The sequence below is a fragment of the Columba livia genome, chromosome 7 (assembly GCF_036013475.1).
Source record: "Columba livia isolate bColLiv1 breed racing homer chromosome 7, bColLiv1.pat.W.v2, whole genome shotgun sequence".
Lineage (NCBI taxonomy): Eukaryota > Metazoa > Chordata > Aves > Columbiformes > Columbidae > Columba > Columba livia.
The window spans coordinates 32,864,488-32,890,456 of record NC_088608.1 but is presented as its reverse complement, the minus strand read 5'-3'; the positions used below and the strand labels follow the sequence as shown (position 1 = coordinate 32,890,456).

The 25,969-nt window shown below is 43.3% G+C and overlaps 1 protein-coding gene across 1 annotated transcript in view; it reads left to right on the top strand.

The window, feature by feature from the left end:
• The window catches only part of ABCA12 (ATP binding cassette subfamily A member 12), an 84,468-nt gene extending 59,198 nt beyond the window's left edge, over positions 1-25,270 (top strand). The window contains exons 34-54 of the mRNA XM_065069090.1: positions 51-189; positions 1,529-1,781; positions 2,888-2,974; positions 4,198-4,291; positions 5,825-5,952; positions 6,859-6,946; positions 8,345-8,450; positions 12,024-12,078; positions 12,568-12,745; positions 14,599-14,714; positions 15,334-15,493; positions 16,848-17,116; positions 17,763-17,973; positions 19,234-19,343; positions 19,952-20,096; positions 20,242-20,376; positions 21,465-21,568; positions 21,730-21,822; positions 22,278-22,383; positions 23,109-23,246; positions 24,487-25,270. Coding sequence (XP_064925162.1) covers positions 51-189; positions 1,529-1,781; positions 2,888-2,974; positions 4,198-4,291; positions 5,825-5,952; positions 6,859-6,946; positions 8,345-8,450; positions 12,024-12,078; positions 12,568-12,745; positions 14,599-14,714; positions 15,334-15,493; positions 16,848-17,116; positions 17,763-17,973; positions 19,234-19,343; positions 19,952-20,096; positions 20,242-20,376; positions 21,465-21,568; positions 21,730-21,822; positions 22,278-22,383; positions 23,109-23,246; positions 24,487-24,606 — 2,835 coding nt within the window. The 3' untranslated portion in view covers positions 24,607-25,270. The remainder of the gene's footprint in view (positions 1-50; positions 190-1,528; positions 1,782-2,887; positions 2,975-4,197; positions 4,292-5,824; positions 5,953-6,858; positions 6,947-8,344; positions 8,451-12,023; positions 12,079-12,567; positions 12,746-14,598; positions 14,715-15,333; positions 15,494-16,847; positions 17,117-17,762; positions 17,974-19,233; positions 19,344-19,951; positions 20,097-20,241; positions 20,377-21,464; positions 21,569-21,729; positions 21,823-22,277; positions 22,384-23,108; positions 23,247-24,486) is intronic.
• Positions 25,271-25,969: the final 699 nt, after the last annotated feature.

The following is a 25,969-nucleotide window of genomic DNA, read 5'->3' as shown; positions in this document are numbered from 1 at the left end:
TAAATTGAGTCATTTGGACCAATTTTCCTTCATACTGTCTTGCTCCATAGGTGTTTCTCAATCTGACAAAAGAGCTAGGGAAGGACCGGCAGGAAGATGCTGAACTGCCCCAACAGCCTCCTGGAGCCAGTGGTCAAATTGGCAGTGACGATATGTCTATGAGCACGGATACCTTCACAGAAAGAGACGGTACTAAATTATCTCCAGCTTTTATTTCAGATTTGTTGCAGATGTAAACAGTGACAGATGGACTGATTTGAGCTCCCCATCTTTTTTTGTTGAAAACCACATTTCACCCAACCAGGAATCACAAAACTAGTGAATCACTGGAAGTACAACACTCAAGAGTTGTTTAGATCCTCTGGTTTGAAATAGTCTGAATCACAGAATAAATTACAAAGGGATTTTGTTTGCATCCACCTTCCTTTAAATTGATCCAGGTTTTAATCTAATCAAATACAGTGTGTGGGTGAAAGAGCAATGTATACCTCTGAAAGTAATTGCTGTAATTGATGTAGAGGATTATTTCTACACAAGTAGTAGAACGGGAGAGAAACTTTGTGGAAACATCTTAGCCTGTTGCAAAAGCAAGACAACTCTGAGCTGGGTCCTCCTTGCTGCTTTATGTTGTGTCCCAGCCCCTTGCAGTGTGGAAAACAGCTCAAAGGGCCTGGCAGAGGGAGAAATCCATGTTCACAAGAGAGTCAAGCTACACCAGAATCTCTGAGGGTTTGAGAGCTGCAAGAGGTGCCATGGCACAAAAATGATCAAGTACCTGGTTGAAACGCTTTCTCAGAGTAGAAACATCTTTTGTACTTATGAGTATACAGTTTATAGTTAGGGAGCCATCCAAGGGACAATGCAGAAGTGTTTTCGTACTTGCTTCTCAAAGCTGACCCTGCACTGTAATTGTTACTGTAAACAGTAACTCATATGCTTAGAGAAGTGTTTTGTGTCACTCCTAGTGAAAGCACTGAAAAGGATTTGCTTCATGTATTATATAGGTTAATATTTCATAAAGAGAAATAGGTTGCACGGAATTTGGCTCTCTTTTAGTATACCACAAGCCTGTCAATGCAAAAGATCAACTTTCTGTGTGCCTTGTTTTCTTATTTCAGGATTAATTATCTTATTGATTTGTCCAAGGACTTGCTTTCTAAATTATGAAAAAATTCAGTTTGCAAATACAAAATACTAATACGTTTCCTCTGTAAGTTGCAGCAGGGAAGGTAGGATGTAGATAACTCGTAAGAGGAACACAGGCTTCCAGATGCTACAAGATCTCAAAATGAATTCACTACATATACACATTTGAAGCTAAACAAAGAAAAAATGGTGTTACATGAGCCAAAATCTGAGTTCTGTCCCAAGCTTGACACTTTGTATATGTCCAACTTAACAGATTTGATTTGCTATCTGTAAAGGAGTGCAGGAAGCTAAATATACTCGCCGGGTACTAAAACCATCAGTTCTCCCTGCATTTCACAAATACTGATCCATGACAAATGCTTTCTTCTGTTGTACCCAGATCAGCTCCTGATTAGATCAAAAAGCCTGCAGGGTTTGCCGTTGCTGCTTAAGAAGACATCAGCTCTGTTCATTAAGAGATTCCACCATACCCGGCGGGATGTCAGAGGCTTCATTGCTCAGGTCATCCTCCCGGTCCTCTTTGTGATGGCTGCAATGGGACTTGGGACGCTGAGAACCAAGGAGACCGAATATCCCGAGCTGATTCTTTCCCCCTCTCTGTATGGCACATCTGACCAGGCAGACTTCTTTGGGTGAGGGGTGTTCTTCGTGATCCTTAAGCCCATTTGTTTATAAAGAACCAGTTTTATAATCTAAGACCACCCAGTGGAAAAGTGTTACACAGATAACATGTGGTTACATTATCTGTGTAGTTATGTTACGCAGATAACACAAACATTAGCAACCAATTTATCTGTTGCTGTGCTCAGTGTATGGTGCTGCTCAGTACTCTCCTTGGTTTATCATTGTAGTGGATGTATACTCATGGCCACAGGGTTATGTTTCAGGTCCTCAGACTGCTCAGATTCAATGCTAAGTGGAAAAATGAATAAGAAAGCTTTAGCAAATGCCTCTCAGGTGTAATGTTAGAAGGATTTTACCTGCACTTTAGGAATACTGTCTAAGGAATATTAATTTAGATTACCTTGATTAAAAAAAAAAAAAAATTCCTAAATCAAGCTTTTTAAAAAATAACCCAAATTGCTGTTATTTTGTTAGGTAAAAGCCCCTTGAAACAGACCCCCCCCCACCCCACTCCACCCCCCCTCAAAAATGTGATTTTGATAGCTCTTTGAACAAATGTTAATATAAATTTAGGTTAAATAATTTACTAGAATCTTGTGTGAAATTTATGATTAAGAAACATGAAGGAACTGCTGATGGATTTCCGCTTCAGTACTGCTAGATGGCGGAATGAGCCAGAACTGGAGTCCTCTGTTCCTAATGTTCTCTACTTCTTCTGATGGATCACTGCTAGAAAGCAATGGGTCAGAAGAGAAAAGCATCTTCTTGAATGACCAAAACCAAATGGACTTCACAGATGAGAGAGCTGATTGAGAAGAGGCTGGAAATAGTGGCTGAAAATTGCAGTAGATGCTTGCTCCCTGGAATCAGAATCTTGATTGTCCAAAAGCTCATCATTATCTTGCTTAGATCTAGAGGCAGCAGATCACTGAAATGTGTGCAATGAGCAGTCCTTTCAAACATGTGTGACTATGCTCATGTACTGCAGGCACTTAAGTGGTTTGTAGGGCCAGCACCACAAATAATCATATATTTAGCATTGTAAATAAACCTTACTTCATTCAGAAAGAGGAATTTCCTTGAACTTTTTTTTTTTTAATTTGTTAAATCTTAGGAATTTTAATGAAACCACAGATGCTTTAGTCACTTCAATGCTTGCTTTCCCTGGAACGGATAACACATGCATGAATGAAAGCAATTCGTAAGTAGTTCTTGGTTTTCTTCCATTTTAAAATCCAAATCTGCAAGAGAATTGATGCAACACTGTTAGCCATTAGACCTTAATAACCATCTTTGATCATCTGCAGAATTTTCATACATTGCTGTCACATGCGGAGAAAAAAAAATCTGCCTCTCCAAATCAACTTGCAGGCTCTTTCAGCTCACTAGGAGATGTCAAACTGGCCTTTTGCAGGCAGGTGCAAGCTTGCGCTGCCCGCAGACTTGAGCTGGCGGGATGCATGTCGGTTCTGAACAGGGAGCTGTGTAGTGACTGGTGTGAAGCAAAAACTCAGCTCCGCTGAGAGCTGACGTGGCTCCCACACGGCTCAAAGTGATGGCTTGCGTCTGGCAGCACAGAACTGTAGATATTCTCGAAGTCAGAACTATAGTCTGCTTTAAGGTTGAGACTGGGACTTCCACACAGTCCTGGGACCTTGACACTTGTTCCAAGAAGTATTCTTGTTCCAAGAAGTATTCTGCTTGTTCCAAGAAGTATTCGCCACCACAAGCAGACCCTTTGTTACTATGAGTAGTAAGGGAGCAGCTTCAGTAGTGACAGGATGCCAGGATGGGAGTAAGCTATTCTCCTATCTGGGAAGTAGCCCTTGTCTCCCCAGTAATCCCAGTTATAACACTGAGCCCACCCAGAAGGTTCTTAGCATAATTGTTGTTACCTGTATCTAAAAGCTGTGCCATGGGGGTTGATTGGTTTGTTTCAGGCTCTGCAAATAAATTTTCAAGGAATTAGTAGTAAAATCCTGGGCAGATTTACATGCTCAAGGGTGCCATGTTTATGTTTATACTGAGTTATTAGTGGCTGCCCAGTCAATACAGTCCATCGCAGGACTCCCCAGTTATTGCACTGACAGTAGCCCTTATTTCTGCACTGTAAAATGATTTTGGCCTTTACATGCCAACTCCTTACACTATCTACTGTGGGAAAGAAGTGCTGTCTGGATTCTTTCTGATCAGCTGAACGAATCTTGGTGCAGAGAGGAGGAGTGAGGGCTCTGCCGAGGGGCGATGAGGGCAGCAGGACGATGGGTGTTCCCTGCAGCACCCATCCCTGAATCACCCAGAGCTGACAAGGAGGTCTGCTTTTCCACTCACTGCCATCCTTGCTGTCATTAAACATGACAGCAGTTAGCATCATTTGCACGCCTGAGTATAGAGAACCTCAGAGGAAAATGTGTTCGTTTTCAGGCAGTGTTTAAAGGAGGACATGCTTGGCCCATGGATTATCAGCAGAGACCAGGAAACTCAGTATTCTGCCTGCAACTGCACAGATGGCATCCAGGTAATTTGAATAAACCCAAAAGAGATGGGGCTTGGGAGGATATTTGGGGGGTCTTGTAGGTTGGGAGGTGTTTTGTGGGCAGGCACAATACTAAGGGGAACTCAGCGTTCAGATTTCCCCTATTTCTTTTTGGCCTTGTTGATTTTGTGCACTGGATAACCACTGTCTGCACCAGTTTTGAAAGGAAACAGCGTCCCCAGAAGATTGACATGTTAATATATCTGCCTTCCTGCCCACGGTGGGAAAAGGTTCAGTGGTGTTTTTGAATGTCATATGATTGTCCCATTTAGCTGAGGTGAACATATATTCTAGAGGAAAATTGCATTGTGTTAAAGATGAAAATTGCATTTTATTCAAACACAGTCATTATATAACAGCACAGCTAGTGTTCCTGTTTGCTTGTCAGAATTTAACTTTATGCAAAGGCTAGATTCATCTGCTTTTCCTCTGCTCCATACTATAAATAGCAATGATAAATAATATTAGTTATTTCCATTATGGTGGTACATACAGAAACAGATATGGACACTGCTGGGCTTAGTGTTTTTATATGCACACAGGGAAAAGGCAGATTCTACCCCAAGAATGTTACGATTTTACAGATCAGTTTGAAGTTGATCTCTTCTCCCTCCAGTGCTGTTCAGCTTGTTTACAGTAGGAAATCGGACCCAAGGTGCAGTGTGATGCTGTTTGTACAATAAAGCATGTCCTTAGTTGAATGTTCATAGTAATTCCTTAAAATCTGGCTATTTTGTGTGGTTTTCTGGACATACACTTAATTTCACATCATGAAAAGTGTTGGCATAATTTCTCTGGTAAGTCAGAATAATGTTCAAGGCAAATTCTCACCTCTAGCAAGCAGAAGCAGGTCCTTCCGCATGAAGGAAGCTTGTGTATTCTGATGCAAAGTTATGAACAGATACACAGTAGGAGACACCAGGGTTTTTCTTATGGATAAGCAGAATGAAACAACCAGCGTGCTGTCTGGTAGGATACTTCAACCTTATAAAACAGTCAATGTGACCTTGACCCTCAGCACGTTAAATTATATATTCAGAACTAATCCAAGGTTTCTCTGAAGTTCTGGTAAATATTCCTAATAACTGATGGTAAAGGAAAATGTGGACTGTAGCTGCTCTGAAATGCAACATGAGAGCTTGAGGCCACCACAGAGTTTTCTGCTCTGTGAATTTTGCCCTGTGCCATTGTCTGTGCAGTCACTCTGACGCTCTGCTAAGTAGGATCACCCTTAATTCAGCAAAAATCTTCCTACATAGCATAAAGCACATGTCAAGATCTTGCTGATGTCAGTAGAACTGAAGTGTAGGTTTAAGCAAAGGTTGTTTTTAAGCACCTTAAGAAATATATTCAGGACAGCATGAGGGAATGTATGCGGTGAGTCTTTGCACCCTGATTTGTGAATTGGTTCCAGGACCAGATTGTTGCCATTACCTGCTCTCAATCTTATCTCGATACGCTAGTTTTCAGTTAAAACACAGACACTAACATTTTTGTTCATTTGTCTCCACTCAGACATGTCCACAGACAAACTACACTCCCCCTCACAGAAGGACCTTCTCGACGCGGACAGTTTATAACCTCACAGGGCACAATGTGGAGACCTACATTCTGGCAACTGCCAAAGACTTCCTGCAGAAACGGTACAGCATAAATCTCCAGTCCTTCTCCTCTGAATCCTACTGGGAGCAGACTCTTATACATATCTTACCCACCGGGCTTGGAGAGGTGTCAGTGAAGTGGAGGTTTAGGAGGCTGTCTCGGCTGATGGTCTCTGTGAATCTGGTGAAAGGAGGCAAAATGTCCTGCAATCAGGGAGTTAAAGATAAAGGTTTGTGCTTGATCATAGCAGAGGTAGCTTAGGGATAACATGTCAATCGCCCTGTAGGCTGATGGCTGGATCTGCAGACAAGCCTTTGTCTGACTCAGAAATGCTTAAAAAGAGGAAAATCTGACATAGCCTGTCATGAAGTAAACCCCGGGGAGAGACTTTCTTCCAAGTTTGATTCTCTGAAGACTCTCAGTGTGTGCTTCACTTAAACAAGTGCATCCGTTCCAGTGAAATCAGAGGCTGAGCGTTTTCTTGCACCATGGGGCTGTTAGAGCTATTAGTGTGTCTGGACTCTGCAACGCAGCCGCACAGCATGTCTTGGGGCAAAAATAGCCTGCCATTAAGGTTGTTAAGGAATACGTTCATCTGCCATTGATTTACACCGAGCTGCTTGTCTTCTGGTTAAGAAGCAGTTGTCTTATTCCAGTGTGGTGGGTAAGCGGGTTAGGAGTCCACACGGCTCCAAAAGGTTTCTCAGATAGAGGCTTTCAGCACAGTTTTGTGATAGTGATAGCCAAGTTTGTTTCCCTTTTTTTTTCCCACAAGTAAGGGCTCCTGCAGCAGTGTTGGCTTGGTCATACACTGTGTACTGGGATATGTTCTTTTAAGTCAAGCTAGAATTAACTGGGGTGATGGTGGCATGCTAACATGCACCAGCCAAAGGTATTAAAGCTTTTGAATGAGGGTGGCAATGCACTTCCCTCTGGTTTTCACTCAGGTACGGTGGCTGGAGCTTCGGGCTGCCTTTGACACCAGATCTTCAGTTTGATATCAGGCCGGTGCCCCCCAACAGAACATTGACTAAGGTAACTAATCTCCACTTGCTTATCCTAGCATGGGACCCAGGAAAAGTGCTGTTGAGTTCAGGGATATTTCAGAAAATGAAACAAAACCTTCTGAATTCTGCAGCTTGGCATGGGAGAAATGGCTCACAGTTAATTTCCTTTCCTCTCCCCATTCTTCTTTATTGGTCTGACTTTTCTTGCTAGCAGGAGACAATTTTTCTGCTGTCATAATTTTATTATACAGAGGTGAAAAGACCAATTAGTTAGCACCTTTATCTCGTGAGAGAATGTATGTATCTTAGCTAGGGCTGGCTGGTGCATTCTGATATACCCTTTCTCTGTTTCTGCTCAGTGAAAAAGCTGTAACACATCAGCATTAAAAGCACCACTGCTGAAATCTGAGGGAGCAGGGAAATGCAAGAGAGTTACCAAGATCCCGTGATCTCATTGCAAAACTGAGCTACCAGGAGAGTGTTCCTGCAAGAGCAGTACTGTTTTCAGAGATGGCTCCAATGAAAGGGAATCACGGGATTTGTTTCACTATCCCTCAGAGCTCGTGTAATGAATTTGCAGGCGTTTTCACCCCTCCAGTCTTACAGCTTCATCTTAGATCTGAAAGTGTAGCTGTTTGCCTATCCCATGTCAGATTTAACACCTGGAAACCTTGATAGTGTTGGAAGCTGGGCAGACTCCAGTCCTTGCTCTGCTGGGCAAGGAGAATGAAATCACTGAGCGTGCAGGATTTGGGGATATGCAAAGGTGGATGCTGTGGGCTGTGTTGAAGCCTCTAACCTTAATAGCCTAAGCTCTCTGTCCTTTGGTAGGTAACTTACACCTCCAACCTGGGTGCTGTGAGTTGTGCCTAAAGTAGGTGATGGTAAACTCCCCCAAAGTGCACATCCTGTGATCTGATTTTTCCCTTCAATCCCCAGAGTTTATCATGGATAGGTAAGAAAAGTTTTCATGGGGAGGGAAGTGCTGTTGCTGAATGAGAAGGTGACGACTAGCCATTTTCTGCCCCAAAGCAACCTTTTTTTCTCCTGGCTTTCAAGGAGTGTTAGACATTTGACTGCTTAACTTTCTTTGGGAAGTCTCCACTGCTGGCGTTCATCAGATCTGAGCAACTTATTACAGAGCAGAAAACAAATGTCTGTCTGCTTTAGGTCACATATCCAGCTAATGCTTCTTTCTTCTCTCCCAGAAGGTAAATTAAGCTGATAGGACTGCTTCTGCTGAAAGTGAAATGTGGTTTTATGCTCATTTAGTACTTGATGTGGCTTAATCATGGGACTTTAACTTGTAGAGCTTATGACTTCAGATAACAACCATGGAGTGTTTCATTTGTGCAAGCAGAACAAACCAAAATGTTATCAGTAACAATTTATCTCCCAAATTGTTTCAATTTCTCAATTGTTGCAGGTGTGGTATAATCCCGAAGGTTATCACAGCCTTCCAGCCTATCTCAACAGCTTGAACAACTTCATTCTTCGAGCTAACTTGCCAGAAAATGAGAGTTCCAGATATGGTAAGTGTCCCTTTACATAAGCAGGTTATTGCTCCTATTTTTGTGGGGAATATCTTGGTTCTGTTGAAATTGATGACAACACTTACCTTGACTTCAATGAGGCCATTTATTTTTTCCCAATTATGCGATTCCTTTATAAACAGAATTGAAACCCATGAATAAATCACATTTTTAATTTGTCTTTGTCAAAGACTCAGGGGAGCTGGACAGGGATGACCCCAGCTCCTATGTAAACCACTTCCTTCATCCAAAAAATGCCAGTGGTTGCTATTTGATTTATTGCCTCCCATCATGGTACTGAAACAGCTTTCTTGTGATAGGTGGCCATTAGTTATGCATAGAAAGGCTACTTTAGGTCATCTTCGGGGGTGGTTTATTTTAGTAAATTTTAATATGTCACCCTTCTGCTGAGAGCAACTCAGGATGTGGGTATGTGTGTGTTTGTGTTCGAATGAGAGGGAGATTAAGTGAGAAACATAATTTTCAGCTATATTTTTCCTCTGACATCCAGCAGACACAGATTCCAAGGAGTGTTAGCGTAACCCATTTGGGGTTATCAGTTCTCAGAGTTTCTCCTCAGTAACATAATGCAGCAACCCAAATTCCTGCTGATAAACCAGGGCATCCTCTCTCATAGTTTGTGGTTTAGCCTACTTTAAGGGTGCGGCATGGGCACAAACATGTCTGTGTGTATATGCCTGTCCCTAGAGAGGGAGGGGATGCAGGGAGAAGAGAAAGATTTATGTTGATGCCATTTTGAGAAACCTTATGCACAGATTTATGGGATCTGACAAGAGTAGCAATTGTGTGCAGAAAAGCCCTACCGATTGATTTTTCTGTGACAAATGGTGCCCTCCCAGCTCTGTCCTGGTCCTGCTTTGCCCCCTCACCTCAGAGAGCTGCTGCGCCAGGTGATGGTGAAATAGGTGACAGTGTCTCTTTGCTCATAAGACTGTTGCTTATTGATGTGTCTCAAATGAACTACAATGGAAAAGGCATCTGGTCTGAAGCTTTGAGTGGCATGCCATGATTTAAAGAGCAGGACGCTGATTACAAGTCAAAACAGCATCTCTCTCACCCCACCTCCACATACTGATGCACCAAAACTCCCCTCGCAACAAGCTCGGCTCAAAACAAGTGAAACCAGTGCCTTGTCCCCGCCGCCATCCTAAAATACCCCCCGGCTCGTGCCTTTGAGATTTGCAGCATGCCCGATGGGTCAGAAGGTTGAAGCTCTTAGGTGTGCACTGCGAGAACGTTGCACAAAGCTGCAGCCCCTGCCTGGGTGCGGAGAGAGGAGACCTGAGCTGGGCGCTTCCAGCAACAGGAACATCCCAGAGCAGATGAATTATTAAGCAGTGAAGCTTCTTGCCCTGTCTCTGTATTCCCAACACATGCTGTAGCGAGAGCTAAGGCAGGAGGCTCATGTGAACAGTCAGAGAGTTTTCACAGGGTAAGTTTTATACCAGGAAAAAAACAAAAACAAAACCAGAAAAACTATCACAACACCACAACAATTTTCAGTGGGAAAGAACAGCAGCAGTTTTTATTCCATCTGTCCTGCTGCTTATGCATTTTTGGAAAGAAACGCTTAGTAGTAAATGACCAGGCAGATAATTCCCCACTTCCCACTAATGATCCAAGCCATAGAACAGGGGAAATAAAATGAATGGATAAGGATGGCTCCCCTGGGGTAGTGTAAATCCAGTTTGAAATACAATTGAACAGACGTTCTACGTGGTATGTTCCTGGCAGCTAAATCTATTTGTTGTTGTGACAAATAAATGACAGTTTAAGAACCGTCGAAATGGCCAGATAAAAGTGTGTTGTCATTTCAGCACTTTGAAAGAGGTGCCAGTCCTGCTTTAGAGGTTTGACTCAGGCTGTGTATATTTTTAAAAAATACATAAAAAGCTTTTTACCCTGTCACTAAGCAAGTCATAATAGCTTTTGACTTACGTATATTGTGCTTTCTTTCCTCTCAATCCCAACCAACAAAAAAGAGAAAGCATTGAAATGGAAATTTTGACTTCTAGACTAAGCTTCAGTAAAGGAAAATGGCTTTATAGTGAGGTATTAACAGATTAGACAGACAGTATCTTTCTTTCTCTCTCTCTTTTAGAGAAGGGAAACATTTCCTGGCTGTTTGTGTGGCTTTATCAGCAGCCCAAGATTTTAATTCCATTTCCCTCACTGATGAGAAAACTGAGTATTTTTTTTTTCCCCCTCCAAAATGAATTTCCTATGAAATCTTCCCTTTTGAATTTATTTGCTCGGTATGGCATTTAGCCAGCCAGCCCACAGTCTCCCCCTTTCTGATCCCTGCGTGGAGTGCTGGTTCTTAGGGAAAATAACCCAGAATAGTTCTTCCTTGTATAACTGCTGAAAGTCAGGTGCCTGCCTGTAAGGAGCTTAAATTTCAGAGGTGGCATGTTCTAGCAAATCACTCGGGATTTAATAGCAGCTACAGGTCCTCCGACGCTCCCTGAGAACTGAGGCGTTTACTTAGGGGTCTAAATTTGGATTGAGTACCTTGTTTTTAGCCACATAAGCATCTTAGCCTAGACCCTTTCTCAGGTGCTGGAGTCTTAGAGACTGGGCTGTCGTCTTGGTGACACCTGGGCAGAGACCTTCACCGGAGGTTGGAACTGGCCCACCAGAGCCCCCCACGTTCCTCCTTTTGTTAGGAAACTCTGGTTTTATAGGCATGAATTGCCTCCAAACAGAAAATGCACTGTGATGAACAATAGTATTATATTTTGGGTTAGGTGTTCTCCTTGGTAAAGAAGTACTTAAACCAAATCTTCTGAACATGATGCACAAGAGCAGAAAATTTCTCTCTTGCAGCTTGTGCCCAATACAAACCCATTTTAAGGGATCTTTTTGCAAAATATCACATGGGGTTTACCAACACAGTAACTAGATTTTTGCTAGTTCCTTTGGACAAAATGCTATTTCTTTTTTTCCTAGCTGCATAAGACAGAATAATTCAGAATTAGTTCATTGCCAAACTGGGAACAAAAGTGTCTGCAGCTTACATGGGTTTATGGTAGCATCTCAACAGATGTTATATTGAGAAAGACATATATCATAGGAAGATAATAGTTGTAGAAAAAGCCAATAGGGAATGATTGTTTCTGATGATAAAAGAACAAATTAAATGCAGTGAGATCATCAAGCAGCATCTTTAAAGTGAAACATATTCACCAGTTTTGAATGTGCCTGTGTTGAGGAATCCAATCTCAAATACACGGACCTGTGACCATGTGCCTCATTTTAGGTGTGGGAGTGCTCTCACTGAAATGAATGATGCCATCAGCCAGATAGATGCAGAAACAAGGCCTAGGGTTTGAATTTCAGATCTGCTGTGCATCAAAGTGAAGTCATAGGAAAAATGAGGATGCTTAAAATTGTGCCCAACGTCACACCAAGATGACAGAGCAAAAGCCAGCTTTTGATCTGCTTTTCTTCTCTACTCAGAGTTTTCTGTATTACTGTCAATATCAGGAGCTGGTGAGGGAAGCTTTAAGTTAGCCACATTTTAAATTTATTTTTTTGTTGTTGTTTTTGTAGGTATTTTCTTATCATCTCACCCATATCCTGGAGGACAGAGTCAAGAACAAGTAATGTAAGAAGATTCATTTGGCTGATGCCTGAATTGTTTAGCTTCAAAAGGAGCAAACCAGCTTCTTGGAAACCATAAACCAGCCTAAATTACTGAATATCTCTCGATGATGAAACTGCTCTCTTCCTTGTCTTCATTCCCTCTACGCTTGAGTAGCATCCTGCTTGCCATCAGAGCTGCTGATTCCTGTTATGGTTTCTTTGCAGGATCTCATATAGATCTGGAGATCACTGTTACAGCATCACACATGTTTGTGCTTTGCCACAGTAATAATAATTACACAGTTTTCCTTTTGGCCTTTCCAATCAATGCAATAGTACAGTGTTACGACTCAGTGCTGTGACTCCTTTTTGCTAGGAGTAATTAACATCAGCAAAAGATGCTGGCACAGAATCAGGACCTTTTGCTTCTGAGCTCTAAACAATGCCTCTGCAGCGAGGGAAACCTTCCGCTTTCACTCACCATATACGTCTTTTTCCCCTTTCTTCCCAGGCTCAACAGTTTACTTGACATCATAGTTTCAATGTCTGTCCTGGTTGGCTACTCTATCACAACGGCAAGCTTTGTGCTCTACGTGGTAAAAGAACATCAAACCAAAGCCAAACAACTGCAGCATATTTCAGGCCTTGGGATGACAAGCTATTGGGTGACTAACTTCGTTTATGATCTGGTAAATAATTCACATTCATAAATGCACTAAGAGTAGCATTATGCAGCAGGGGAAAAAAAAGTTCTTTATTTAAAGTTGGTTGCTTAGACTTCTTAATATTATTACTACCAAGAGTGTTACTTAGTAATTGTTCTCCAAGGCGTTGAAGACTATTAAATGTGAACCACAACGCTGGATTTTGCTAAGCGAAGGCATTTCTTCTCTCTCGAGTGTATGCAAAGCACTCAGCACATTTATATGAGAGCAACACACAACAGGCCAGAGTTTGATTTCAATTTTAACATGCAAGCAGCAAGCTGCCTTTCTGGTAGCTTGCAGGGCTAGATTAGTTGTCATGCAGGCTTTACGCGTCTGGGGTAAGGCTTTGGTTCTTGAGGCTACAGCTATTCTGGAAACCCTGGGGGTAGAGAGTGTGACATTAGCAGACATCTCACAGCTGGCACTCCCCTGTTGGGCAAAAATCCATTGCTGGGTTGAATGCTCAGTTTAAGGTTATATATTATAAAGGTTTTTAAGCCAAGGGAAGCTAATAATGCAGCTATATGACTTCCAGGACCCAAGCAAGTTCCTTTCTACAGTGCTGCACTGCTCTGTATAGATTTACCATCTTTTTCCTATAGATGGTTGAGCTCCCCAGCGCTGTGCTGCATTACGTGGCGTAGGTGTGCCCTTGTTCTCCCTGAAGTTAAGTTTCCTCATGGTAAAGAGGGTTAATAGCACTGCTGGAAAGCATTGCTGAGCTAAGAGGATCAATATGCACAGTGCCTGTAGACTAAAGTACTCTATGTCTTATGAATTACCTTCAGTGCACAATGTCAAACCCTCACACTGTTAGAGAGCTGCTCGTGAGCTTTGGCACTGCCAGCTCTGCTGTAATGGTGATCAGCTCTACGTATCTAACAAATTTCTATCGATGCAGTTGTGCTAGTGCCTAAAAATCCCACTGATGTCATCAGTTCCTGAAAATATGAAATCTTGGAGGGCACTTGGGTGGCCAGCCCCTCTGCCGCAGTGAGGGCTAAGGGCTGAAAGCCCTGGGGGAACATGAGCTGCAACTCTTTCTGCAGAGCAGAGCCTCAGCTTTTGGGTGTTTTGGTAACACCAATGCATGCTAACAAAGCAGTCCTAACACTGCTGTGCTCACCACTAAGTAGCCTGTTTACAGGGACTAGTGTGATTAGGTAATAGCACAAGTACCTGTGGCTTGGAAGGGGTCTGAGGGCAGCGTGGCTGCAGCCTGGCTTGGACAAGGATGGGGCAGGCTTGTGTCTGCATCCCTGATCCGGGTCCTCCCTCCAGCACTGCATATTTGTTAAATCAGCCTGTGGAAAAATCCCCAGAGTCCTTGCCACAATCAGTATTCAGCGGGCTGAGACTAATCCAGTGCTCTTGGCAACTTGATATTTCTCAGCGAACCCGTGCCAGTAAATTCTGTTAAATCCCAAGGCTGGGGAAGAGAGGAACCTCTCAAAGCAGGTGTTTGGTAGGTCCCTGGCTTGACTCAACATTATAAAGATGAGATTTACAGGGCACGATAAAGTGATCTGACTGCAAGGCTAACAGAAAACCCAAAGGGGTATTTTTCATTCACAACCTTTTTTTTAAAGCACTTTCTGTCCACAGTCCTGAATGTCGAGGCTTAACCCATTCAAAGTGGCTTTGTGGGAACTCATTTGCAAGACTCGTGAAAGTCTCAGGAGGACTGAGACCCTTCCTGTGTTTAGTTTCCCTTATAAAACCCAAACTGTGCTTGTGGCACCAGATTCAGGCATGGCATTGTTGCTTCTGCATAGTTCTAGAGAAATGTTTAAGAATTATCGTCCTAATAACATCTTTTTAATATAATTTTGCAGGTACTTTTTATGGTCCCTGTTGGACTCTCAATAGGAGTTATTTCATCCTTCCAGATACCAGCTTTCTGCAACAACAATAACTTACTGGCAGTATTTCTTCTTCTGTTAATGTTTGGGTAAGTGTGGAGCTTAGTTATTTAAATATCATTGCACAGAGTGAGGATCAGGATATTGCAGGCTGCTGCAGTTTGGGATCCAAGGGAGGAGTACGTGGGCTTTTTTCATTGACATTTACTTTACATATGGTAACTAGTTGCTCCTTCCAGAAGCAGTGAGCTAAACTACTGTCATCATGCCTGCTTTGTTCAAAGCAAACTCTGTGTGAGGGCATGAAATATTCAAGGTCACAGTAACGACCCAAGCTGTAAGCAGATGCTTATTGTACTATTGCAAAGTTCGAGATATAGAAGCATTTCAAAATCAGAGAAGGAAAAAAAAAATAATGAGCATCATAAATCAGGAAAACTTAGCAAAACTGTCTCCCTGGACTTGAATCCTCCAGGCCCAGTCTGTCTGCTTTCAGTTGGGGTTCCATTTTTTCAAAGTAAGTAACATAAACTTTCTTTCCAAATTTGAACAGATACAAAGCTGTTTTTTCTTCTTGAAGCTCCTGTAATATGGAAATCTAGTTACATGCCAAACCAGAACTATTACGTTGTCTGAGGTCTTTGGTTGTTTGTTTTCAATTGCACTTCGAGTTACTGTAGTGTTCTCTGCAATGTTGGCAATTTATAGATATGCAACATTTTCATGGATGTACCTGCTGGCTGGGTTTTTCAAGGAAACAGGAATGGCCTTCATTGTTTATGTTTGCGTCAACTTGTTCTTTGGCATCAATACGATCATCACTCACTCGGTTGTATTTCTGCTCTCCCAGGAAAAGGCCACTGACCAGGTAGGAACCCTACTAATATTAAACCCTTGGTGGAACAACAGGAGGCTTCTCGTTGAGTTTGGTGGCTTTGATCAGGTCCTTAGCAGCTGGCTGGTTTCAAGGTGTTTGAGGTAGACCAAGCAGAAGACAGTAGTTGCAGGACTTAATGGGGTTCCCTACAGACAGGGCATGAGTCAAATAGGAATCTTGCCTGTCTGTAAATCTGCACCCCCAGCAAAGAAGGAAATGATGGTGACAGAGGGGAGAATACAAAAAGAGGGGAAGAAAACTGCCTGTGCAGAGAATGGCAGGAGGTGGGTATAGATGTTTGATTAGAAGTTGATAGGGTCTTTGAACCATTGCTAAGTTATTATAGCGCAAACTGTGAAGAGTGACAACTAGATGTCATTGCCCTGAGTCTGACATGTGCTGTATTAAGCCCAGCAGCGGCTGTCTGTCATCTAGTTCTGTAATGCAATCATCTTCTCCCTACAAGGATGAAAAATGACTCAGAGATAGTGATGATTCCCTGAAGTAAAGCATTCTCTTAAACTGAGATATCCCTGGGAACCACTGGGATAGAATGTACACCTTACATGTAGTTTTCTTATTTTATAAGGGGCAGTTGCTTTGTAAAACAATAGCTGGGTTGGATTTTTCTCTCTAGCTGGTCAGTGCTTGTTTAGCAACCCCCTGGATTTTAAGGATGTGCAATTATGATCATCTTTTATCCCTCTCTGCCCCAGTGGCAGGGAGTTGGTTTCTTTCCATGCTCATTTACTGCTTCCCCGCTTTGCCATGTGCACTAATCCTTCCTTCTGCTCGAAAGGTACCAAATCACATTTTGTGAGTGTGAGACTGCACACTGGGCTGTTTTGCCCTGAGTTAACTGGAAAGGCTCATCTGTGTCTTTTAGAGCCAAATCTTGTGTTTTATGGAGATGTTTGTCTAAGGAAAACAGACAGGACAGCGCTCCAGGGGAGGGGGCCGTGCTCCCCAGTGGCTGGTGCAGGAGCTGTGTGGTTTTGGGAAGCACAGTGCCGCTCTGGGCTGGATTAAGCTCTGGCTCAGGGGTGGGTTTGGGCTGCTGCACACACAGGGTGAGCGGCTGGAGCAGCAGTGAGGGACTGCACTGGGAACCGGCTGCTGTTTGCTGTGGGTGATCACAACTTCAGAGCTGCCTGTTGACTTTTCTGACCTCGTGCCTGTGAAATGAGATGTCTCCAGAGCTCTTTGCTTTCAATTTATCTCTGCTCTGAGACACAAGCAAATCCCAATGTAATTGTTACACTTTGGTCCCACAGTAAAGCCGATGGGTTTGTTCCATGAATAAAAACAGTGACTGACTGCGCTGCCTTTTTTTTTTTTATTTCAGGGCTTGCGTGAACTCGCTGAAAACTTAAGGCATGCGTTCCTTCTGTTCCCACAATTTTGCTTTGGCTATGGCTTGATTGAACTGTCACAGGATCAGGCACTGCTGGGCTTCTTAAAAGCCTATGGAGTGGACTACCCTGACAAAACCTTCGAGCTGGACAAGACCACATCCAAGCTGTTTGCCATGTTTATCCAGGGCACTGTGTTTTTTGCCATTCGTCTTGCAGTTCAAGACAGGATGATTCAGAGAGTCTGGAACAACATACTGGAGTAAGTAACATCTGGAGTCTCGCAATGAAAACAGACCAAGCCAGCACTCAGTGGTTTAATTCTGGGCTCTCGCACCATCATTGTCAATTATGAAGCCCATAAATTTCCAAGATGCTTTGCAAACCAGGAGTAAGTTTTCTCTGGCAGCAGTCCCAGCTTCTACCAGTAATTAGAGTATTAACTGATAGAGGTATAGGTTGCCAGAGTCTCTTGTTAGTCCTTGTTGGCTGAGACTGTGGCCTTTGTTTCAGGGCTCTGGGTTGGGTAGGCTGATGTTCAGCTGGCTGGTAAGAGCAGTCAGTCCATCGACTGTTTCAGTCTCCCCATCTCTTCTGGCTTGGGTGCCCACAAGGAAGACCAAAAACTGTCCTGTCACCTGCATTATGAGTGTGTCTGTGGTGCAGGATCCCCTCCAGCTCAAAATATTTGCTGAAAAAAAATAAAAAAATAGGCAGAAAGAGAACGCAGGTTTTTTTTTAATTCCCTAGCTGGTGCAAATATCAGGAGAGAACAGAAACTGTGTGTATACCTATGAATGTTTGCATGCCCTGGGATGTCCCAGGAAGGCTCCTTAGTACCCCAAGCACACAGGTGCACCGCTGTCTGCTTGCCCGAAGGTAAGGTCCCCTCTCTGCCCTCCCCATAGGTTCCTGTTTGACAGAGTGCATGGCAAAACGTCGCTTCTGCCACCTGCAGCTGAAGAGGACGGGGACGTCCAGGCAGAGAGGAACCGGGTGGAGTCTGGCAAAGCTGACTTCGATGTGGTGCAGCTCCAGAACCTCACAAAGATCTACCACCTCCCTCACAAACGCATCATGGCTGTGAAAAACATCAGCCTCGGGATTCCTGCTGGAGAGGTAAGTGAAGGGGAAAGGTTGCGGGCACCTTCCACCCTGGGCAGGGATACTGGAACAGGTCCACAGTCCCACTGTCATCTTCTTTCCTAGTCCCTGTCACCATCCCAGCACAACTGTCATGGTATGTTCTGTTCCAACTTTCTCCTTTGCCTTATTTATTGATTCTTGGGGTTATAGTAGTGATTAAAGGCTCCTCGTGGATTTGGGACACCAAGTGACAGTTTGAAGGCCCCAGAAAGAGGAAAAGTGGATGGGGCAGTGATGAAGCTGTATTCAGAACAAAATGTCTGCCTGCTGTGTTTGTACAGCACCTAGCATAGTGCATTTTGAGGGGGGGCATTTGCTGTGGATTACCATGTAGTAAATGAAGACAGCAGAATTTGTCCAGTTGCAATTATTCACCTAAACTGCACGGGGGACAGTAAGCCAGGCTTATCTGCTTGTATTTCCCACCAGGGAAAGACAAATCACTTCAGCTAAACACACATTTTCATGTATCAGGACCTCAAACTAAATGTAAAGAAAAAAAAAGACTCTTTGGTCATGTCAGTGCAGTTACCTGCAAAAACACTGACTCACGAGAAAAGCCTTGAGTCAATGCTGTACATCTGCAGCGGGCCCAGCATGTGAGGATTGTCACATCAGCTGCTCTGTACTAACAACATCAAAAATAATAGGAATTATCAGCACAGTGGTGATTGCTTATGCAACACACAACTGCATATCTCCAACCTTAGCAATAAAACAAAGATTTTAGTATGAGATACTGAACCGCACTACAGGGAGCCAGTTCTTAATCTTATTAAAGTAGTGCATTAGTGAGATTATTTGACAAAAATCTTGTATCGCATTAAGATTTTACCAATGACAGCACAAACCTCACTCACCTCATTCCTATGAATAGCTCCATTCCTGTCAATGTGAGGCTTTGCACAAATTAGATGATCAGGATTTGGCCTGTCAGATGAGTTCGCTGCAAAAATGTACCTTGCAGTAAAAGGAATGACTCTATTAGAGGCACATCCTTGATTCTTCACCATATTAAACAAACGGTCCTAATATAAGCTGCAGTATATTGCACCATAAACAACCTCCATTATAACATTTGTATGCTTTGAGTACTTCTGCTGCTCTGGCAATTCATCTTGCTCGAGGGTCCAGAGAAGAGACAAGATGCACTGAGCACCCATCTCAGAGCAATATTTTCTGCATTATAAATACAAAATGGTTACATTTCTACTTTTCTTTCTCACAACTCAGTGCTTTGGTTTGCTTGGTGTGAATGGAGCTGGAAAGACGACCATCTTTAAGATGCTGACAGGTGATATCGGAGCATCCAGCGGAAGGTTGCGGGTCCAGGATCATTCTGGGTACGCAGGATATGATTTCTGGGGAAAGCATGTGAGGAAACCAGCTTGGGAGCAGTTTTTCAGGCTGAATGGCAAAGGAAAATAAATGTAAAAGTCTGAAACAAAACATTGAGAGCAAAAATAAATAAGGCAGGAAATTTCATCCTTTGAAGATGGTATGGTTGCTTCCCCAGGGTTGCACTTTGCTGTCATATCTCTGCTGCTCTCAGTGGTGTTTCTTCCATATAATTCCATTGCCAATGGGATCAGACTCAGATCCTTAGCTGAGTGTGATCCCACTTCTGAGCCGGTATCTGGAGACCAGTAAGGCCCATCTCAAAGCGCCCTCTAACAGGAGCAGGCTTGGTGACAACTGTGCCATCTGAAGTGCTGATGGTAAATGGAGAGTCATGTACTAGACACCACAGCTAACAGACCTCACAGATATGGGTCTTCCTTTGCAGAACTGAAGGCCTAAAAGTTGAAGGTCTGCAAATTCATAGAATTTTTCTTCGAGAGTTGGGGAAGGGATAGAAAGCAGTAGAAAGAGTTTTTCTCTGTCCTGTGTGATTCCAGAGCACACTGACAATTCACTGTGTTTAACATGACTTGCTGACTTCCTCACACAGGTCCTTGAATGACATTAGTGAGGCACACTGGTCACTCTTTGGCTACTGTCCTCAAGAAGATGCCTTGGATGACTTGCTGACAGTGGAAGAGCACATGTATTACTATGCTAGGCTACATGGCATTCCTGAGAGAGACATCAAGGGAGTGAGTATCACTGGGGCTCAAGTTAAAACATTTTCCAGTTATTAACAGATTTTACATTGATTTAATTAGTCTTTCAGTAAACAAATATGCGTGTGGTATTTTATGCCTGGACATGGTTGTGAAATCAGTCGTCTTGCTCCCATAGGTTGTACTCCAGCTTCTCCACCGTCTGAATTTGATGGCCTACAAAGACAGAGTCACCTCTATGTGCAGTTATGGCACCAACAGGAAATTGTCGACTGCTCTGGCTCTCATTGGGAATCCATCAATTCTGCTGCTGGTGAGAAATGGGGGCCTTGTTGTGGGGCAGATGAGTAGATCTCTGGGCTGGCAGAGGTATTTCGCCAGTTTAGCAGAACCTCCTCAGGCACAGCTTGCAGGACACTCCCCAAATGCCCATGCGTAGCCTGACAACATGTGCATCAGAGGAAAGTTTAGCAAGCACTCAAATTTTCTTTGAGGACATAAGTGTGATGAGTCTGCCAGTTTCTCTGTTAGCATCTTTCAGAGATCAAAAATAGATCTTATATTTGCCAAGTAAATTCTCCTTGTTCCCACGTCTTTCTTATGTGTGTTTTCTGTTTGTTGTTTGTTTCTATTGACTACCTGCACAGTGTTGCAAGTAAAGCAGAATCCAAGGCTCCAAATCTGTAGGAGAGCAAAGGAGCAACTTCCGTCAGGATTAGAACATAAAACTATTTTTCTAGGTTTGGCTTCCCCTTCTGTTTTTCACTTTGAACTTTCCAGTTGTTCCATGAGAGATGCCATTGCTAAAATATACCTTTTTGTGTAGTTTTTCCACTTGCTGTATTTTGAATGTGTGCAGTGTGCTGTGAGCAGGTTTTCCGATATTAAATTTGATACCTAGTGGACATAAATCTCCCTCATCCAAGCTTGTATCAAGCCCAACACTACTGCCTTTCCTTCTGACCACATATACCAGCCCTCTAGCTGCTGTTGTGACATAAAAAAAATCTCAGTAAAAACAGAAGGTGGGGAAATTTCCTCCATGCTGACTGCTGCCTGAACTCAAGTTGGTTTATTTCTGCCTTATATAAGGCATTATCCTCAACAATAACAATTTGTCAGTGGGAAATGGGCTAACAATTTTATTGGTGATGCAAAGATAGGAGACAATAGACCATCTTTCATCTCTAGCTTACTGTCTCTCTAAATGGAAAAATGCAACACTCGCTTCGTCAGCAGGTGAGAGAGAGGCAAAACGCAGGTGCACGTGGGAACCGAGTGCCAGTTGATAGCTTCTTGTCTGAGGTTATGCCTGTGGTGTTTATAGATATTTAAAGCACAAGTGTTAGGAAGATCAGATTTTGAGTGCAAATTTACGTTCAGTCCTGTCTTTCCCAATAGGATGAACCGAGCTCTGGAATGGATCCGAATGCTAAACGTCACCTTTGGAAAATCATCAGTGAGGAAGTGCAGAACAAATGCTCGGTGATACTCACATCCCACAGGTAGGGCTGGTTTTGGCTCTGTCTCCAGTCTCAGGGTGTACCGGGGGTTATGGAGAGGCCCCCTTTGTTTGTTTCTTAGTGTTTTGTTTGTTGTTGTTTGTTTCTTTTTGTTTATTTTATTTTACACCTTCTCAACTCAAGTTTCTTGGTTGGCTTTCCAGCATGGAAGAATGCGAAGCCCTCTGTACCAGGCTGGCAATTATGGTGAACGGGAGTTTTCAGTGCATTGGCTCGTTGCAGCATATCAAGAGCAGGTCAGTAAAATGTACCTATTTCTCTCTTACTGAATGGCATATGGAGTTAGTAACCTACAGCTTTGAGGACTCAGAACGCGAGACCTTTGTTAACAGGGCATCAAAATAATGTCGTTCTCTGATGTATGTTTCTTACTACGCCATTGAAATTCTATGTTAACTAATGCACTTTCTTCTTTCTCACAACCTTTTTCCCAGAGATGTGTTCCCTAAAGTAATCTGCTCACTGCTGAAAATGTGAAATGTATGTTAGGGTTGAGCTTCGATTTTATTAGTTATCACAATAGCTCAGCTTCTTATTAAGATTCACTCCGGGTTAACAACCCTGACCCCATTCAAGCTGCACTCTGCCTGGATTAGATTTCCCCAAAGAGCCTGTGCATTACTCTCAAAGGATTTTCTTCATCTGTTTCTCTTTCCTACTGTGTTAATTGTGATTTTCTTTTTTTGCGTAGGTTTGGAAGAGGATTCACTGTGAAGATGCACTTAAATAGCAACACAGTTTGCACTGAGACGCTGACAGAGTTCATGAAGTCACACTTTCCAAACACATGCCTGAAGGTGAGCAGGACAAATGCTTTCAGGAGAGGCCATCTCAAGCCCTTCAAATAACCAAGAGGATCTAGCAAGACAGACAACTTGCAACATGCTGTGCATGTAGATCTGTGCTCTTGGAGTGTAGGGGATTCATATGCACACACTTCTCAGTGCTATCAGCAATGTGATCCAAGGGCTTGAGCACCCCAGTTCCTTGGTAGCTTAAATAACTTCAGCCAAGCAGCTGCAGAGATCCTGTAAGGCAGCTTTGCAGAGACCCTCTGCCTCTGTTAATAGTCCCGCTGAAGCCTGGGCTGTGTGGAGACCCACTGCATATGCAGTGGGTAGTGAGACAGTTGAGTGCTTCCAGTAATTGAATAACTGTAAAACCAGAGTAACTGAGTCACAAATCCCATCTCTTATCCATAACCCAATCTCTGTGTTAATCAAAACAGCAGACTTGGAGCTGGAGAGTGCTATGGCTACTCTCAAGCTTCCAGCTCTGGGGCTTAATTATCATCTCCCAGTCACAAAACTCACAAAAGTTCCCAATGGAGAAACACTGATCAATACCAAACAATAATATTCCTCACCTTTGGGGGCCAGAAGAACACACCCTCTGCCCCTTCAGTCTCCTGTGATTCCAAAGCTCCTCTTTGCTTTTATTCTTGGCCAGACGGCCACCAGATCTATTGGTGTTTTATAGGCAACACCCTCTTAACTCAACCCCATCGCTCCTGTTCCCACAGGATCGGCATTTCAGCATGGTGGAGTATCACGTTCCGGTCTCTGCAGGAGGGGTAGCAAATATATTTGATCTCCTGGAAGCCAGCAAAGCAGCCTTCAATATCAGGCACTTCTCAGTGAGTCAGACAACCTTAGAGGAGGTAAGGAATTAAAGATGTGTGGCCATCCATTTAAAACTGTTAACAGGGGAGCAGACTGATGGTTACACATAATGGACTGCTGCACACAATAGACTACGTTTTGAAAGGGATTTCCATCTATATTCCTCTTGGGGATACTTTATCAGGACTGCTGCCTCCAGATACCTGTGCTGGTGCTAGGAAAATGCACATAGAAAGCTGCGCTTAGCATAAAGAACCTGTTTTTCCCTTTGTGACTGCAGATTTCAGCAGCCCCATAGGTGTGGATGAAGGGCAGGATTATGAATCACCCCTGAGTTCAGTGCTAGGCTTCCTGGCAGTGGGCTTTTCCCACCAGTCCTGGAAATTTGCTTGATTCCGCTCTTTCTCTTACTGTATTTTGCTTGTAAGTTCATTTAGCATTACTCCAAACCTAGCTTCATGATTTAGTTCCTTCCATTTTCCCTTGGAAGAACATTCTCACTGGCATTAAAGTCTTGTAGGAACCACATCAGCTGAAGGCATGCCTCAAGGAATATGCAGAAGAAATCGTCCTCTTGAGCATCAGCCTCTGATATATTTGGTCTGTCCCAGAGATGAGAGCAAAAACTGCAGCCCTGTAGTCCTACAGATTGTTAAACAGAGATCTGGGGAGGAGGAGGTCCTCAATATTGTTTTAATAAGAGGCAGTGGTGGTGAGAGAAATGGGCAGACAAACAGCAGGAAGCCCCAAGTCGTGGTTTGTGGGAGGACAGCTTGGATTTGTCTATATGCAAATGTGATTGCAGGCAGTGTTCTAGTAAGAATATTTTATGTATTCATTAGATACTGTTCAAACAAAGACTTTTACGTGTGATTATATATACCTATCTATATAATATGCAGTTCTGCATGCACGGATGTCAATTATATATAGACAGATGGGTTTATAAAGTAATAATATAGCTCTATTAGACTGTGATCAAAACGAGCCACCACATGGGTATTACCTCGCCAGTACTTCAGAAACATGAGCTGCAGGACAATTAGGTTTTATACAGGAATGTACCTTTGCATCCCGGGTATCAGTTCAGTGGTACAAGAGTGCGCATCCATTTACTTATGTTAGCCCACAGAAGCCCAACATTTGCAATTCTCAAATCCAGCGTGAATCTATTCCTGAGCACTCTCTCCAGGCTCACAGCCATTCCTTCTTTATATTAATTCATATTATAAATTCTTTATGCTGTCACATACTGAATGTTTTCCTTTAAACTTCTAGGTTTTCATCAACTTTGCTAAAAATCAAGCTGATCCTGACGGCGTGGACGCAGGTCCTGATGTGACACTGGACAGCTCTGACACAAGTAGCCAAGATAGCACCATAAGCTCCATCTATTGAAGGGACCCAACCACAAGGGATTGTAGAAGCTGGGGAAAAGACCTGATGACCCCCTGGGGCCCTTCCAGCCCTGTTTTCTATGATTCTGGGATGGTGGAGAGAAATGTCACATTTTCTTAAAATACTTTTTTTTTTTTTTTTTGAATATGCACTTATTTTGTTACTAGGAACATGGTATGCATTTAAGACTAGCATTTGGTTACAAATCAGATTGGTCTTTCCACAGGTTCTTTTTCCCCCCACTCCCAGCTCTTCTTTTATGATCTCTTTTATGCCCAAGAGGACTTAGTTGGCATCACCTGCTGCTCGTGGCCACTTGGTTACAGCAGAAATGGCCGTGATGGAGCCGAGGAGCTGTTGGCAGCTCAGGCTGTTTGACAAAAAAGCAGTCCCCTGGCTGCCCTCTCTGAAAATCCACGCTCCACTCTGTGCTCTGCAACAGACTCTCTGGGTCACCATGAGAAAGTTGCTCAGTTTTGACAGGTTCCCCACCAGTGAAATGGGCTTCATGGCCTTGTCCTACCTCACAGGGGTGCAGTGAGGATGTAGGTGTTATGTGCTGAGAGTTGCGGGTGCTGTTGGTGGGGGCTGTCTTTGGTAATGACATAAAGCTTATCTGTATGTGTGGGTTATGTCAGCACAAATATAATTATTTTAAACATCATCACTTCCAGTGGTTTTGGTTTGTTCTGTAGTTTTAGTCCCAGGCAGTTCCTGGCTCTTGATACCCAACAGAAGATTGTTCCACCAACCAGCCCCTTTCTTCTTCAGAGCTCCTCCGTTACAGAAGAACGGTACAAGGCAGGTTTATTGGTTGAATCCTCCGAAACAAAGTTTGCTTCATAATGTTGTGTTTCTCTGAGCAGAGTAAAAGCAACAAGCATCTCTTTTGCTCAGAAATCCTTACATCTGCCTCTGCTAGCCTCCCTCTCCCAGGCGGCTCTGCCTCTCTGCTTCTTCTGCAGTGACCTTCCTCCTCAACACCCAGGTGGTGCCTGCCCCTGTAACTCTAGAGCTGTATTATCCCACGTAATGAGGCATAATTAGCTTCCTCTTCAAAGACTCTGCCCACTGGCTTTAAACGAGACCTCTGCCTACCCTTGAGCAGCAGCCCCCTGTAGCTGAGCTCAGCACACCAGCACACACATCCTGCTTTTTCCCCCAGAATCATTAAGAGGGAGAAGAATTTAATACTAGTCTTTATTATAAGTACCAGCATAAGGCCTCAAAGACTCAGTTTTGGGTCAGGGCATTGATGTATGTGGGGCTATTCAAGCACATAATGAACTTAAAGTCTTTGAGCTCAATAAACTAACGGTTGCTGGTAAAAGATAAAGCTGGGTCATACATAACTGGGAAGACC